Source organism: Brachyhypopomus gauderio, chromosome 7, assembly GCF_052324685.1.
Source record: "Brachyhypopomus gauderio isolate BG-103 chromosome 7, BGAUD_0.2, whole genome shotgun sequence".
Classification (NCBI taxonomy): Eukaryota; Metazoa; Chordata; class Actinopteri; order Gymnotiformes; family Hypopomidae; genus Brachyhypopomus; species Brachyhypopomus gauderio.
The window spans coordinates 10,533,251-10,547,400 of NC_135217.1; the positions used below are offsets into that span (position 1 = coordinate 10,533,251).

The following is a 14,150-nucleotide window of genomic DNA, read 5'->3' on the forward strand; positions in this document are numbered from 1 at the left end:
TCTTCCGTAAGTACTGAGTAAAGCGCCCCCTGGTGGCCTCTGGTGGTTGCGCTCTTGCCCATAAATCGTCTAAACCAGCGTGTTTCCGGCGAGAGGCATTTAGTCCAAGATGGCGGACCTCCTGGGTTCGATCTTAAGCTCGATGGAGAAACCTCCTACCGTCGGCGACCAAGAAAGCCGACGGAAGGCTCGAGGTACACCTCTTTAATTCAACATCAACCGCCAAGCACCCGGTGTTCTGTATGGTATTATGTCGGCGAGGAATTTTAGCGGCCGATGCTTCGTGTTTATACTATGATAGCGCTAGCAAGTCGCGCTGAAAAACCTACCAATGGCAACCGGAGAAATGGACGATTATGGTTGCTTGCGTCACCAATGTCCTTAATTTTGATTGGTTGAAGTCAGAGCATCGGTCACGTTCATTGGCCCTCTCGCTTTTATATGAATTTATTACCCGGTATTCTAATATTATTGTCTCAAGCAGCATTGAGTTTGCTGGCTCTTCTAGTAAATAACTTGCGTGGGTCTGGCCGCCATTGCGTCGGGCCTTTTTATTATTTAATAATGGGCAAATTCTCAGATATAGAGGATGCTGCTTGTGCGTTTACAGCGTTACAAGTTAACCTTCACTTAAAGTCGGTAGTGTGGTGAGCACGCAGGGCAGTGAGCCTGGCCGAAACCTTCGTGTCCTTCTGTTTCCCCCTCAACAGAGCAGGCAGCCCGCCTAAAGAAGATGCAGGAGGAAGAGAAGAGAAAGAAAGCAGAGTTTAGGAAAAAGGTGTGACGCACACCTCCACCTCCACTCCCACTCAACGGTCCTGCAGTTAATCTTGTAGATGGAGCGCCCAATTAGTCTTGTGTGTAAAATGTAGACCAGCAGGTCAAGGGTTGCAAAATGTCACCCTTATTTATTCCAATTTAATCTGAATCTCCATGTGCTTAACAGATGGAGAAGGATGTGTCAGACTTCATCCAAGACAGTACCCTGCAGAAGAAGAAATATGAACCTATGGGCAAGATAGAGAGGAGCATCCTGTGAGTGACCGCAAACACACACACACACACACACACAGTCAAGTTACTCACTGCGTAGTACAATCCTGCCACAGCAGCACAGTTTCTGAAAATTATAGTTTTAACATTTTCAATAAGTGTACTTTCTTTCTCTCATACTCGCTCTCTGGCATAGACATGTACCCTTCTTCGTTTCTTTTTAAGAAGTATAGTTTAGTATAGCAGAGTGGCTTAATATTAGCTTTGGGTTAAATGGGGCCCAGATAATGGTTTAGCGCTTTACCCGTTGATTGGGTTCAGTTGTGGTTCTGGTGGGACCAGGTCCAGGACTGGTTCTGTTCTAGAAGCCCAATAGTGAGAAGAGCCATGCGGGGAGATGCAGTACACAGGAAGGGAAGAAAGGGAAAGGCCTCCGTTTCTCATCCACACTTCTTCTCTTCCCACCAATCAATCAATCAGTCTCTCTCTCTCATTTTTCTTTCCATAGTCTTTTAATATCATTGCGGTGATTTATACAGTTTTGCCAAAAAGGTGTAAATTAAACTGGAAAAATGAGTAAAAAAAAAAGTGGGAGCTCTGCCTGATGTCTGGGCAGACAGTTCTGACTCTGCTCACTGAGACTGGACATGATCAACATGTCATTTTTGGCATTCATGCTGGTCAGATTAGTTATGTATAATCTCAGTTTAGGACCAAATCAAGATTATTCCATGCTGTGGGGAAATAGCCTATATATTAAACAAAAGGGAACAGTTGTAACCGAATGGGTAGTTTGAATTTCATGTGTTCATTTCAACACATTTTTGGTTAGATAATTATTTTCTCGTGTCTTTGCAGTACTGATCAACGGTTTGACAGATTGTGCACTCTTTGGATTCCTTTGATTTAAGCCGAGGTTTGAAATTTGGGCTATATCTTCCCTCATATGGTTTATGCTCTTTATGGCATTGGTGATATTTTTTGTAGGGAATAGAACGAGAGAGAAAAATTAAGGAGAGTTTGAATTCCTTTGTCATGAATTGCACATTCTTATTATTCTATGCTGTCTTAAGCCCATCTAAAAGAGCTCATGCATTTTACATTTTGACCTAATGCATTCTGTTGATACATGTGTTTGTATTGGCTCCATCTAAATGTGCCATAATTCAGATATGGGCAGAAGAGGGTGTCAGGGGCTCCACTGAGATGACTGTGTGTTTTATAGCATAATCTATTGTACTACTTCCTAAAGAGCTGATCTGTAGGTGTACCAGGCAGAAGACTTTCCTTTGAGCCTTGTGTTGAAGTGTTCGGATAGAGCTGCAGTAGTTGAGTATTTATACTCTTGAGTATTTATGTTTTTGTTGCAATTCTTTCTGTGGGATTGCATTGAGTCTATTATAAAGTGATTGCCTGCTGATCACGTGATTCATCCCCTACTTTAGCATTACGGTAACCCACAGATAATTTAACTAGATTAACCAATAACCAGATGGGGACAACAAAATCCTTTGGAGGGTCTGTGTTGATTGGCGGGAGGGTGTTGTGAGCTGGTGGGGGTTGACGGTTGAGGTTGGGGCTGTTTAGGCCTGGTCGGGTGGAGCTTCCTACTGCTGTAGGATTCACTTTCTCTGACTCTGCATTGTGCGGCCTCTCGCTTTCAGCTTCCCTTGGAGAGTAGACATCACTTCTCCCCCTCACCTGCCCTCTCCGTGACGCCAGCTCTTATTCTTATGGGCGGCATTCATAGGGGTTTATGCTGCTGGGTCGTTCATCACACGCGTTCGTGAGACTTTGCAAATTGGATATTACAACATTGACAGTGGCACAGCAGGGTGCTGCTTGCTGGTTCAGAGTTTGGAGCTGTAGGGGTTTAGCTGGTAGGCGCTGGATCTTTGAGACAGGCTCGTCTAGCAGTATCGACGTTTGGATAGCCCATAGTGAGCCACCAAATCAAATGCTTGAAAAAGGATTTCAGGTTACAAAGATAACCCCGGTTCTCTGATGGCATGAGTGAGGTGTCTCTAGATCAGCCGCCTTGCTGATGTCAGTGGACGGGGAGAATGTACAAATGTACAAAAACTGCTATGCAAATTATGTGCATGCTCAGTAACCCTCAATAGGTCTGTTCAATGTCAAATCAAAATGACAGTTTTCGTGCTTGAGGTGAATGTTGGTTAATGGTTGGTGTAATAGGATTTGGTATTCAGTATAGTCTGAATAAATCATTGTCATCTCTGTGCACTGGGAATCAAAATGCATATCAAGTAACGCCTGTAAAATTTTCAGTGGTTAGTGGCATAAATCTGAGTGCAGAGCCCTGGCTGTGTGGCCAGCTGTCTCTACCTTTGGTGCTTAGCTTGAATTAGACCGGATTAGACTTTAAAATGTCCTGTTGAAATGTACTCGGATCACCCTATCGTCTCTTTTTATGTGAATGTTGCATGATCGTCTTACTGACATAATTTTCATCTTTCCATCACCTACAGAGGCCCTCTTTTCACACAGGGGTAGTCGGAAATGAGGGAAATCAGTAGAAAATAACATTTGCTGACTTCACCAGATTTATACAGACTGGCAAACCATGTTTATGGCTTCTCCTTTTTGAGTTTCTATTAAAATTGCTTTCTGGAAGTTTGTCTTTTATGTCAGGGTTGTATATCACTAAGCACTATTGGCCTTTACTGCTGTGTGATTCTACTTTGCCCATAGCATAGAGGGAGGAGAGTCGCTCTTCTTCCAGTTGCTTAGTTTCAGCAGTTAATTTACATGTTGCTTATTTGGAACCTATATGCTCAATTGAGCTGCTAATCACTTAGTGGTCAGCAAGACTGTCCAGCTGCTGTCTGGGAGCTCGGAGCTCTCGGGCCTTGTCATCCTAACCTGCTGTACTTCACGTGAACTGGCAGCTCATGCAGAATTAAATTTCGCATGTTGGCGTAATACCCACACTAAATATATGAACAGCCCGTGTGCTGCATTAACTGCAGTTTGCGGGCACGCAGTTTGTTGGTGGAAATTCTAGCCAGTAGGCGTACAGATTAGGAGCAACTGTGGTGGCGAGATGTGAAGCTTTCAGCCTCCTCCCTCTCATGATTATAAGGGTGTATATCATGGTGGTGTGGCGACGCAGGTCGGACAGAAAACCTGATCCGAATACGAGATGTTGCATTACATCTTTTGAGCAACGCAGAGCAAGTGGTTGTGCTTGTTTTCTGCTGTGTAGAATGAATCTGTATGCCAAAAGGGTTCTGAACCGTGCCATAGTGACTATACCCAAAATCCAGACCAAACTGGGTCCAATTCTACTCTGTAACTCAGGACATCTGAGTTTTCAAAAAAAATCTTTAAACATTAAATGATGCCGTGTGGCATGGAAGACCCTCTCAATGTACACAATATCTATATTAGGATCCATTTTAGAAAGCCTGACCTCCTGAGAGATGAAGACAGTGCAACAGTCTGTACTGTAAGACTTCCTGAGGCTTACAGAATCTAAGAAAATTTTGGGATGTACCCAGTCACATGGTTATATGTATATAACATTATGGCTATAGGCAAGGGGTCGTCAGAAAACTAAGCTTCCCACTGGGTTCCATTAGGTATTGGATATAATATAGTTGTGAATTTGTAAAAAAAAAAAAAAAAGATGGGTTTTGAGGCATATTTTATTTGCTGCACAGTAATTCAAAACAGGGAAACATAGATAGATTGATAGATTGATTGATTCAACTTTATTGTCATTGCTCAGTACAGGTACATGGCAACAAAATGCAGTTAGCATCTACCAGAAGTGCAAATAGTAGCAATTAGTGTTGTCAAAAAAATCGATATATCGATACGTATCGATACTGAACATTCTGAAACGGTACAATACTCGTTTCCCTTAAGTATCGATTCTTTTTACATAAAATGCACTTTCGTTTGACCCACCCAAGCTGCCGTAATGCACAGGACAGTTTGTAATGCTAATATGGCAGCTAAAGCAAACGCAGTACTGTTGGATTCGAAGCGGATACAGATGGAAAACCGAAGGACATGAACAAGCCCGTTTGTAAGCGGTACTTTTGGAACATTTCAACGAAGGGCGCTAAAGCCTGGTTGAGTGACCATAGCGCTCGACTCCGTGCGAACCTCCGCGAGCGGTGGAGGCTTTATACTTTCCGCTTTGCAGTGTTGTCCGAAACTATATGTGGTAGTATAAAAGAAACACCCCTCAAAACAGGGGAATGAACACTTACCTGATGAATTTTTCAGTGTGTTTCAGGTTTGAAAAGTGCTGCAATTTAGGCTAAAGTACTTGAAAATGTTGAAATTGTAATTACTTCGTTTCACAACAAATATCTGTCTGACTGAACAGTTTTCTTGTACGTTAACAAATACGAGCCTCTTGTAATTCCAGGATGAAACATGAGAGAACGTGAAGACGTTAAGATTGGGCATTTTGAAAATAAACAACCATTAAATAATGTGATTAAAAGCGCAATATTTTGAATCATTTCGAGTATATGTATAAATATTTAACTTAATTAAGTTTAACGTGCTGGGAAATATTGGTACAAGCGCTTAAATTGAACCCTGCAAACATGACTTTGTTCATTGCGCTTCAGCGCGATGAACAAAGTCATGTTTGCAGGGTTCATACACCTTGTGGAATTCAAACACTTGTATGTCACTTTCAAGGTCCATTTCAATATTTCCCAGCACAAGCAAAGACACTTTGTCAGACGTTCAAAAGACGTCCACTGAAAAGCCAGAATGAAAGTTTTAGCGACGTCTTTTACTGCCGTTCAGTTGCAGTTTTTGCACGTCCTGACATCCAATAAAGGTCCTAGTCAGACGTTCAGATAGAAAACTCATCATAGACGTTCATGTTAAGTTAAAAGGTTAAGGTCCTAGTCACACTGTCAGATTTTGAACCAGTTTTGAACGTCCACCAGACATGCAAAAATGGGTCTGGACTGACCGACGTGATACAGACTTGATTTTAACGTCTTTCTGACGTCGCATGTTTGTTGGGATAAGTTAAATATTTATACATATACTCGAAATTATTCGCTTTTTTATCACATTATTTAATGGTTGTTTATTTTCAAAACGCCCAATCGTAACGTCTTCACGTTCTCTCATGTTTCATCCTGGAATTACAAGATGCTCGTATTTGTTAACTTAATACAAAAGAACTGTTCAGTCAACAGATATTTGTTGTGAAATGAAGTTACAATTTCAAGCATTTTCAAACACAAAGCAACATTCATTTGTTTGTTTATAAAAAAAATAAAAAGGCTTTAAAATGGAAATTAGCACCGTATCTGACTTTGGTATCGAAAATGGTATCGAATTTCAAAATTTTTTAAAGTATCGTATCGAAGTTGTAATTCTTAGTATCGTGACAAGCCTAGTAGCAAAAGTGCAAAAAGACAAGTGTGCAATAAGTATACATGTTATACATGTACATAGTGTAAGATTGGTGGAATAAATTACTATTCTAAATGTGCAAAAATAGATTCACTGTGGATATGGTGAATATTACTGTTATAAATATACAAAAATTAATTAACTGTGGGTATGAACATGTTGGAGACTGCAATGAAACTAGTCCGCTGTGTGCAGTATGGGTGGTAGTGTTATCGGTGAGGTGTGGAGTCAAACATGCCATCAGTATAAAGGTTTTTATAATGTAGGGGTAGAAATGGTGATTTGAACACAAAGGAGCAAGGAGAGAATTTGCGTGTCATCCAGAGTGCCATCTTACTTTAGTCTATATTTTAAAGGACAGTTATACAATAGGATTGTGTTTTTTTTTTCCCTCTCCTTCCTTCCCAAATTCCAATAGTAAGGGAAGATAATCGCAGTGTGCCAGGACGGGTAGGGTGACCCCAGGACGGGTAGGGTGACCCCAGGCTTGTTCAATTTGCAACCAGGCGACGCCAGAAAGAGAGTTTGCATATTACAGGTCATGTAATAATACTGAGAGTTGGACAGTGCCATAACTCTAGTGTGTTTCTGTTTTTGGAAAAAGTCTTTTCTAATTCTAGGTTTCCTGTTGCAAATTAAACATTGAAAAATGCATCCAAAATGTATGGGAACGTATTGTACATTTGAACGAAAGAAACATTTGGGATGCATACTCGTTGTTAAAGCATTCGTTCTCCCTATCCAAGGAAGGGATAAAAGGAGATGAGGCTACCATACAAGACCATTGATGGCATGTTCAAATAGAGATTGAAGATTAAGAATCGATTTACAGAAGCAACATGTTAAAACTAGTATTATATCGATATTAATCAGCAAATATTTACTGGTAGTTGGTAGTTACTGATGGCTGGAAGACTGGTGAAAAGGGTCATCATAAATCTACCTTCAAGAAAGGTAATCCAGGACAATAAACAGCGGACATCTTTGAGGTGTCTATATCTGCAACAGTGGACTCCTACTGGGACACTAACCAGTGCATTATTATTATGATTGAAATAATTAAGAATTCACCTAAAAGCTGTTGCTACCAAATACATTTTTATTTTAAGTGCTCACACTTAATAAACTGAAAGTATAAAATGTAAACGTGTATTTTTCTTTAAAGTGCGAATATAAGAACAGAACTGTCACGTTACGGTCCCCGAGCCCTCCCTTTTGGGCGTGTGTTAACGTTGTCTGCGTCTATTCGTCTGCGTCTGTGTATCTCCGTGGGTGCGGGTGCGTCTTGTGATCATCCGTCTCACCTCGTGGGGTTCGTGTGTTCGCGCAGCGTCCTGTGCTCGTCGTTGTTTGAGTCACACATGTTTTATGTAAACGTGTTTTATGTGTGCTGTCTGCGCTTCGGTAAATGTAATAAACGTAACGATTTGGAAAGTGCAAAGGATTCTGTCTCGTCCATCGCCTTGCGCCCAACGTTACAAGAACATTTTTTACTTTTTTAAACTGTAAAACACTGGGTAAACTGTCAGTGACATGGACTAACTGTAAATAGTCACTGACACTGGATAAACTGTCCTTCTAGTAAGTAAGTAAGTAAATTTTATTTATAGAGCACAATTTAAAACCAAAGTGCTTTACAATGTCAAAGAAACACCATACCCTCTGCTCTCAAAACATATAACTTACATAAAATAGAGTAACATAGAAACATATGCTCACATAAAACATATAACTTACATAAAACGGAATAAGACATCCCTCCAAATGCAGTTAAAACAGTTTAACAATTGCAGAAAGCTAGCTTGTAAAAATATGTTTTTAGTTTTGATTTAAAAACAGTCACAGATTTGGTGAGTCTAATGTCATGTGGAAGACTATTCCAGAGTTTAGGTGCAGCAACAGAAAAAGCACGATCCCCACTCTGCTTGAGGCGAGCTCGTGGAACCACCAAAAGTGACTTTGATACAGACCTTAATGATCTCGAGGGTGTATACATACAAAGCATGTTCTCTATATAAACAGGGGCATATCCATTCAAAGCTTTAAAAACCATCAGCGCTACTTTATACTGGACTCTGTAATGCACTGGGAGCCAGTGCAAGGATGCCAAGATAGGAGTAATGTGATCCCTTTTCTTGGCTCCAGTTAATAATCTGGCTGCGGCATTTTGAACCAACTGTAAGCGTTTAAGGGACGCTTCATGCATTCCAATATACAGTGCATTACAATAGTCCAGTCTAGAAGTAATAAAAGCATGGATGACTTTTTCCATATCTAAAACATTAAGAAATGATTTCAATTTGGCAATTGTTCTAAGCTGGAAGAAACTAGCCTTGACCGTTGCATTTATTTGTTTGTCAAATTTTAATTCTGAGTCGAAAATTACTCCAAGGTTTTTAACGTTTGTTCTTAAAAATGGGACTAAAGAACCCAAATTTGTTTTTAAATTTTTGGTTACCATAGAGGAACCAATTAATATGACCTCTGTTTTAGCGACATTCAGTTGGAGAAAGCTATTTGTCATCCAATTTGTAATGTCAGTGATACACTCGTGAAGTCTATCCAGGGAGGAACAATTTCCTAAACTTAAAGGTAGGTATAGTTGTAGATCATCTGCATAACAGTGAAATGAGATGTTATGTTCCCGAATTATTTGACCAAGGGGGAGCATATATAATGAAAAGAGGACTGGGCCTAAAACAGACCCTTGCGGAACCCCGGAGGCCAGAGTAGTGGCGGCAGAGGAGAAATTACCAATATTAACAGAAAAAGTTCTTTGTTTAATATAAGAACTAAACCTTTAAGTCCAACACAATGTTCCAGACGTTCGATGAGTAAATCATGATCCACAGTATCGAATGCTGCACTCAGGTCCAGTAAGACCAGGATTGAACAATCACCAGAATCGGCATTAATAAAAAGATCATCTTCTGCTTTTAGATTGCCGATTTGACCATCATCGTTACCGGCACTGTCCGACGCCATGTTGTTTTACAGTTAGTTAGACCGAGCACGCCTGCTTGAATTCAGTGACGAGACGGGGGTAAAAAATCGATCTTTGGACGTACGAATCGATTATCAGATCATCATATGCGAATCGATTCTGAATCGGAAAATCGATTTTTTCAACACAGGCCTAGGTTCACACTAAGTTAACGTTGTACCCAGAAACCCTAACGAACATCCTCCGTGCTGTCATGATATTGGAATTGAGTCTCTTGTATTTCTGGCCAACAAAAGTAAAACCGTGTTATCCTGTTGAGAGATTAACTAGTTTGACCTGGTGAGATAATTCAATCACTTGAGAATTGTGGCTGTTGCATTTTCAGGACTGGTTTTGGCTAACGATTTTGTATCTAGATTCAAAAGTTTGTGGGGAGTAAAGGAGGTGGGGTTGAGGTGGGGTTGAGGTGGGGTTGAGGTGGGGTTGAGGTGGGGTTGAGGAGGCCCTCACCCTGCTTAGATGCACTTCTGGGAGAAATTTGGAGGAAGTGTACTGGCATTACATAATTTATTATTAACACCAAGCAGTGAAGGGGGAGATTTACAATGAGAAATCTTAATAGACCTTCTGAAAATCTTAATAAACAAGAGCAAAAGCTGTTACTGGAACTTTAGAGGTTATGATGCCCACAGCATTGGGAATGGTGCATGGTCAGAAATAATCATGGCCTCATAATCACACCACGACTGTTCAGTTTAAACTTGTGCATGATGAACAGGGGAGTGCAAGAATAACTGAAGGATGATGGATACTTGAACTGCCAGTTATTGTAGATGTACTAAGGAAATATGTAATTGGTTCAGCAGATTTTGTCAGTGAGGGCTTTATTTCAACTATCTAGTTGGGGCTCAAGGGGCGCAGTTGACATTTCCCACTCATAATTTGGTTACGAGTATTTAAGTTGGGACGCAAATCAAATAAATGTGGAAAATCAACAGTCATCACTATAGTAACCTCCACAAACCCTCTCACAAATGAAAATGATCATGGTCTTCAGTAGAACCATCTTTTAGCATTAGGCTAAGTGCTTTCAGATTAGTCAAAATCCTTCCTCCCTTCTCTACAGCGTGGTTACGTCTACTTATGTTCCAGCTAATACACTGCACAGGAATCAAACACATTTTCAATGCTTACATGTATATCTGCCTAAGCGTAACCGTTCAGTCATATCAAAACCAAGATAAACAAATCAAGAGTATAAGTACAAAAGCTTGAATTTGTCCTTGGGTGTCAAATTGGGCATGAATGATGTCAGCTCTTCTAGGTCAGGCAAGGGCTCTTGGTGCTGCACAAAATCTGATATTCACCACTAAGAACATTTATCTGGAGCGTGCATTCACATTGTTCGCAAAAGCAAATGACGTGAATTGTTTCACTCTAGAGGTCACTGTGATCCACCGAACATTCATCACGAGAAATGAAGCATGTAACAGCGTGTGAAATAGACGTGACTTTGTCCTGTAATAAAACGTTCCCACAAATGAGTAATGAAGTCTGGTCATAAAAATTGAAATAAGTCTTGGGAGAGAAGGACATCGGGAAGGGGATCGTCCTTTTGCCCTTGAATATGCCGACAACGCGCTCTTTTCTATCTGTTCTTTTTTTGTCGTAAACGTGCAGCCGTGCTAAGATGGGGCAGGGATGCAATCTGTGATCACAGGAGAGTTCTCGGGGCCCCCGCACCTGCAGAAACAAATATAAAAGGATTAAGAGGTGCTCCTTCAGATCCTTCTAGGACACCAGTGTTTCTTAGGTTTTGTCTGCGAATACTGGACTTAACTTTGACACATCCCCTTAAAATTGTGGGGAAGACTGATTTTATTCTTCTGCTCCGGTTGTGTAATCAGTTCACTGAAATAGGGGAGATAGGTGAATCTGGTAGAGGTCTCCTCCACCATCTCAGAACCTGTTTTTCATACAGTATTCTGCTCGTTGGAGTTCACACAAATACAGCTCTAGTTAGTGCTGTCTCGTTCGGTGCCAAGCATGGGTTTGGAGTGGGTAATCAAATCGCAGCGGAAATGTGGTTACTAAAGAAAGAAGCTGAGAGCAGCAAGACTTTGGGGCTGCTACTTTGCGCGTTGTAATTAGTATTTACATCTGATAGTTTCCACTGTTTGTTGTGGATATGACATTTTTTTCACTTTACTCACTTTCTCACAGCCCCTCTGTGTGTGTTTCCTCGCCCGATGTTTTGATACGACATGCAGTTCCTCCTCTGAGTTGCGTAGCGTCCGGTCCTAAGCACTGTGTGTGTTGACCCAGGCATGACGTGGCGGAGGTGGCTGGCCTGACGTCTTTCTCCTTCGGTGAGGATGAGGAGAGCAGATACGTCATGCTCTTCAAGAAGGTCAGTGCTTCGCTGCCGTTCCTATTGGCTTCTCACCATGCTCCTCACCAGAGCCCTGCTGGCGTTTGGTTGGTGCTCTCAGGGCTGCATCAGGGTAACGGATGTGCTGATCTCTGTTTGCTCTCCATGCACGTGAAGGAGTTTGCCCCGTCTGACGAGGAGCTGGAGGCGTATCGGAAGGGGGAGGAGTGGGACCAGGCCAAAGCAGAGGAGAGACGCAAACTGAGGGTGAGCGGCAGGACCCTGAAATCCCATTAAGTACATCCAGCAACTTTCTCCCCTTTCACCAAAGTGCTGGAAAAATTTACTTAAGTGCTTATGGATTTAAAAAATTGATCCAGAAGTCATCTTAAAGACTTCCTATGATGATTGTGGAAAATGTTAATGCATCTATAACCATAATTGTATATACTGAATTTGCAGGACAGGTCAGTCCCTTAATTTAAGGCAGTGTGCGAGCACCCCCGGTCCAGTGGCCTTGGTTGAGTTGTTCCATTCCCTGCTGTCTCAGGAACAGGCTGCTTTGGAAGAGGAGGCTGTCAGTCAGACACAGAAGAGACCCGCCTCTCCCAGCTCCAACTACAGAGACAAGTACAGCCACCTGATTGGAACATCTGCTGCCAAAGATGCGGCTCACACACTTGAGGCCAATCGGGCTTACGGCTGTGGTACGTCTGCACACGGCCTTCACACACGTCATTACGAGTACGACCCTCAGCGTACTGATGAATGTCTGTTCACCCAGCCCTGACTTTATCTAACCCTGTTACATGCCTCATCAGAGACCATCCATAAATATGATGCAAGCCTCACACTTGAGCTGTGAACTTGATACACACACACACACACACACTCCCAAAACACAACATCCTTCAGATCCTTCCTCTTGCTTCAAAGTATTTCTTCCATTGCACTGGTCCATTTCCTGGTTATTTCTGATTGGTCCTCTTCTCTCACCCTGACAGTCCCAGTGGCCAATAAGAGGGACACGCGCTCCATCGAGGAGGCTATGAATGAGATCAGAGCCAAGAAACGACTGAAGAAAGGGGAAGAGGACCCAGGTACCAGCAGCAGTGGTGGTGGCAAATTGTGAGAGGAAAGGTGTGTGTGTGTGTGTGTGTGTGTGTGTGTGTGTGTGTGTGGGGGGGGGGGCTACAAACAGGGTCTGTATTCATACTGCTAAAAATAGTTTTTCCTGTACAGTATTGTACTCTATAGCAATAGCAGCCATTCCCAGAAGCCTCTGAGGGCCTCTGGAGGATGTTCAAGGTGAATGGTGATGTGTGATGATGGGAGAAGGCCCTGTGCACTGTTCAACTGTCACTCTGGACTGCTGCTCTGTTTCCTCAACACTGCTAGGTTTATTTCTCTGAGTATTCCTGGTGTGTTTACCTGAGAGCCCGGGAAAAGGCATCCTGAAGAATACAGTCTAGTGTAGTTTTTAGTAATAAGCATATATTGACCTGTACTGTGTTTTTTTTTTTTTTTTTTTTTTTTTCTTTCCAGTTTATTTTATTGAACCCTTGAACCCCCAAACAAAACTGCAAAATGATCTAAAATTGGACTAAATCCAGACCAGTTGTTTTACTGATAAAGTATCTGAACTACTAAAATAACCAGATTACATTGAGATGTTTTTGGCAAGTCTATGATTAATGCATATGACTAGTATTTAACCTACAGTACAAAGCCTAAATGGGATGTTGATTGCCCTTTTTTAATGAACTGGTCCTCTTGAACGGACTTGCACATTTTAGAAATGTATCTAATGATGACGGTGTCTTCTGAATAGTTGTTTGTTCATACCAGGCTTGTGTTTGGATTGCTTTAATGTTTTAATTAAACTAATGATAAACAGAGAAATACTGGTGTGCTTTTCTCGTGTGATTGAGATGAACCAATTTCATTTAAAAAATCCTCACATATAAGATGTAATTTAAGGAGTTTAATAAGGGTCCAACGAAAACGAACATTTCTCGTGGTCCATAGGTAACCGTCCAGGCTGCTTATCTGGGAGTGTTGGTAGCAGGTGCCCGCTCACTGCCCCCGGTGCTCTTCGCAGCAGCAAAAGTCTTCAGTCGCGGAACTGCACTCGTCCTCCTCCAACTCCGCTCTCTTTCCAGAGACTTTCGAGACACTGATAAATGTCGGAGTGACAGACTACGCAAAAGCAGTAGCTCGGCTCTGCTTCGATACACTTCGTTCAGTACGTTTCCCGGTATGTGGTCATTTCGCAGCCGCCGGCCGTCTCTCGGTCTTCGGCTGCCCAGACGTCGCTGAATCCTGCGTCGCCGCACAAAGCGGGCTCCATGTACGCGTGTCCGGACCATTTTACATTTATCAACTTAAGAAACTACAAGGCGAAGTGTGTTTGTTGTGAGAATG

The 14,150-nt window shown here is 41.9% G+C and overlaps 1 protein-coding gene across 1 annotated transcript; it reads left to right on the forward strand.

Moving 5' to 3' along the window:
* The first annotated feature begins 89 nt into the window (after nucleotides 1–89).
* Nucleotides 90–13,622, forward strand: spag7 (sperm associated antigen 7). The gene is made up of 7 exons (XM_077011563.1): nucleotides 90–194; nucleotides 711–778; nucleotides 947–1,035; nucleotides 11,681–11,765; nucleotides 11,904–11,993; nucleotides 12,277–12,433; nucleotides 12,731–13,622. The coding sequence occupies exons 1-7, from the start codon at nucleotides 110–112 to the stop codon at nucleotides 12,856–12,858; spliced, it is 702 nt and encodes a 233-aa protein (XP_076867678.1). The 5' UTR covers nucleotides 90–109; the 3' UTR covers nucleotides 12,859–13,622.
* Nucleotides 13,623–14,150: the final 528 nt, after the last annotated feature.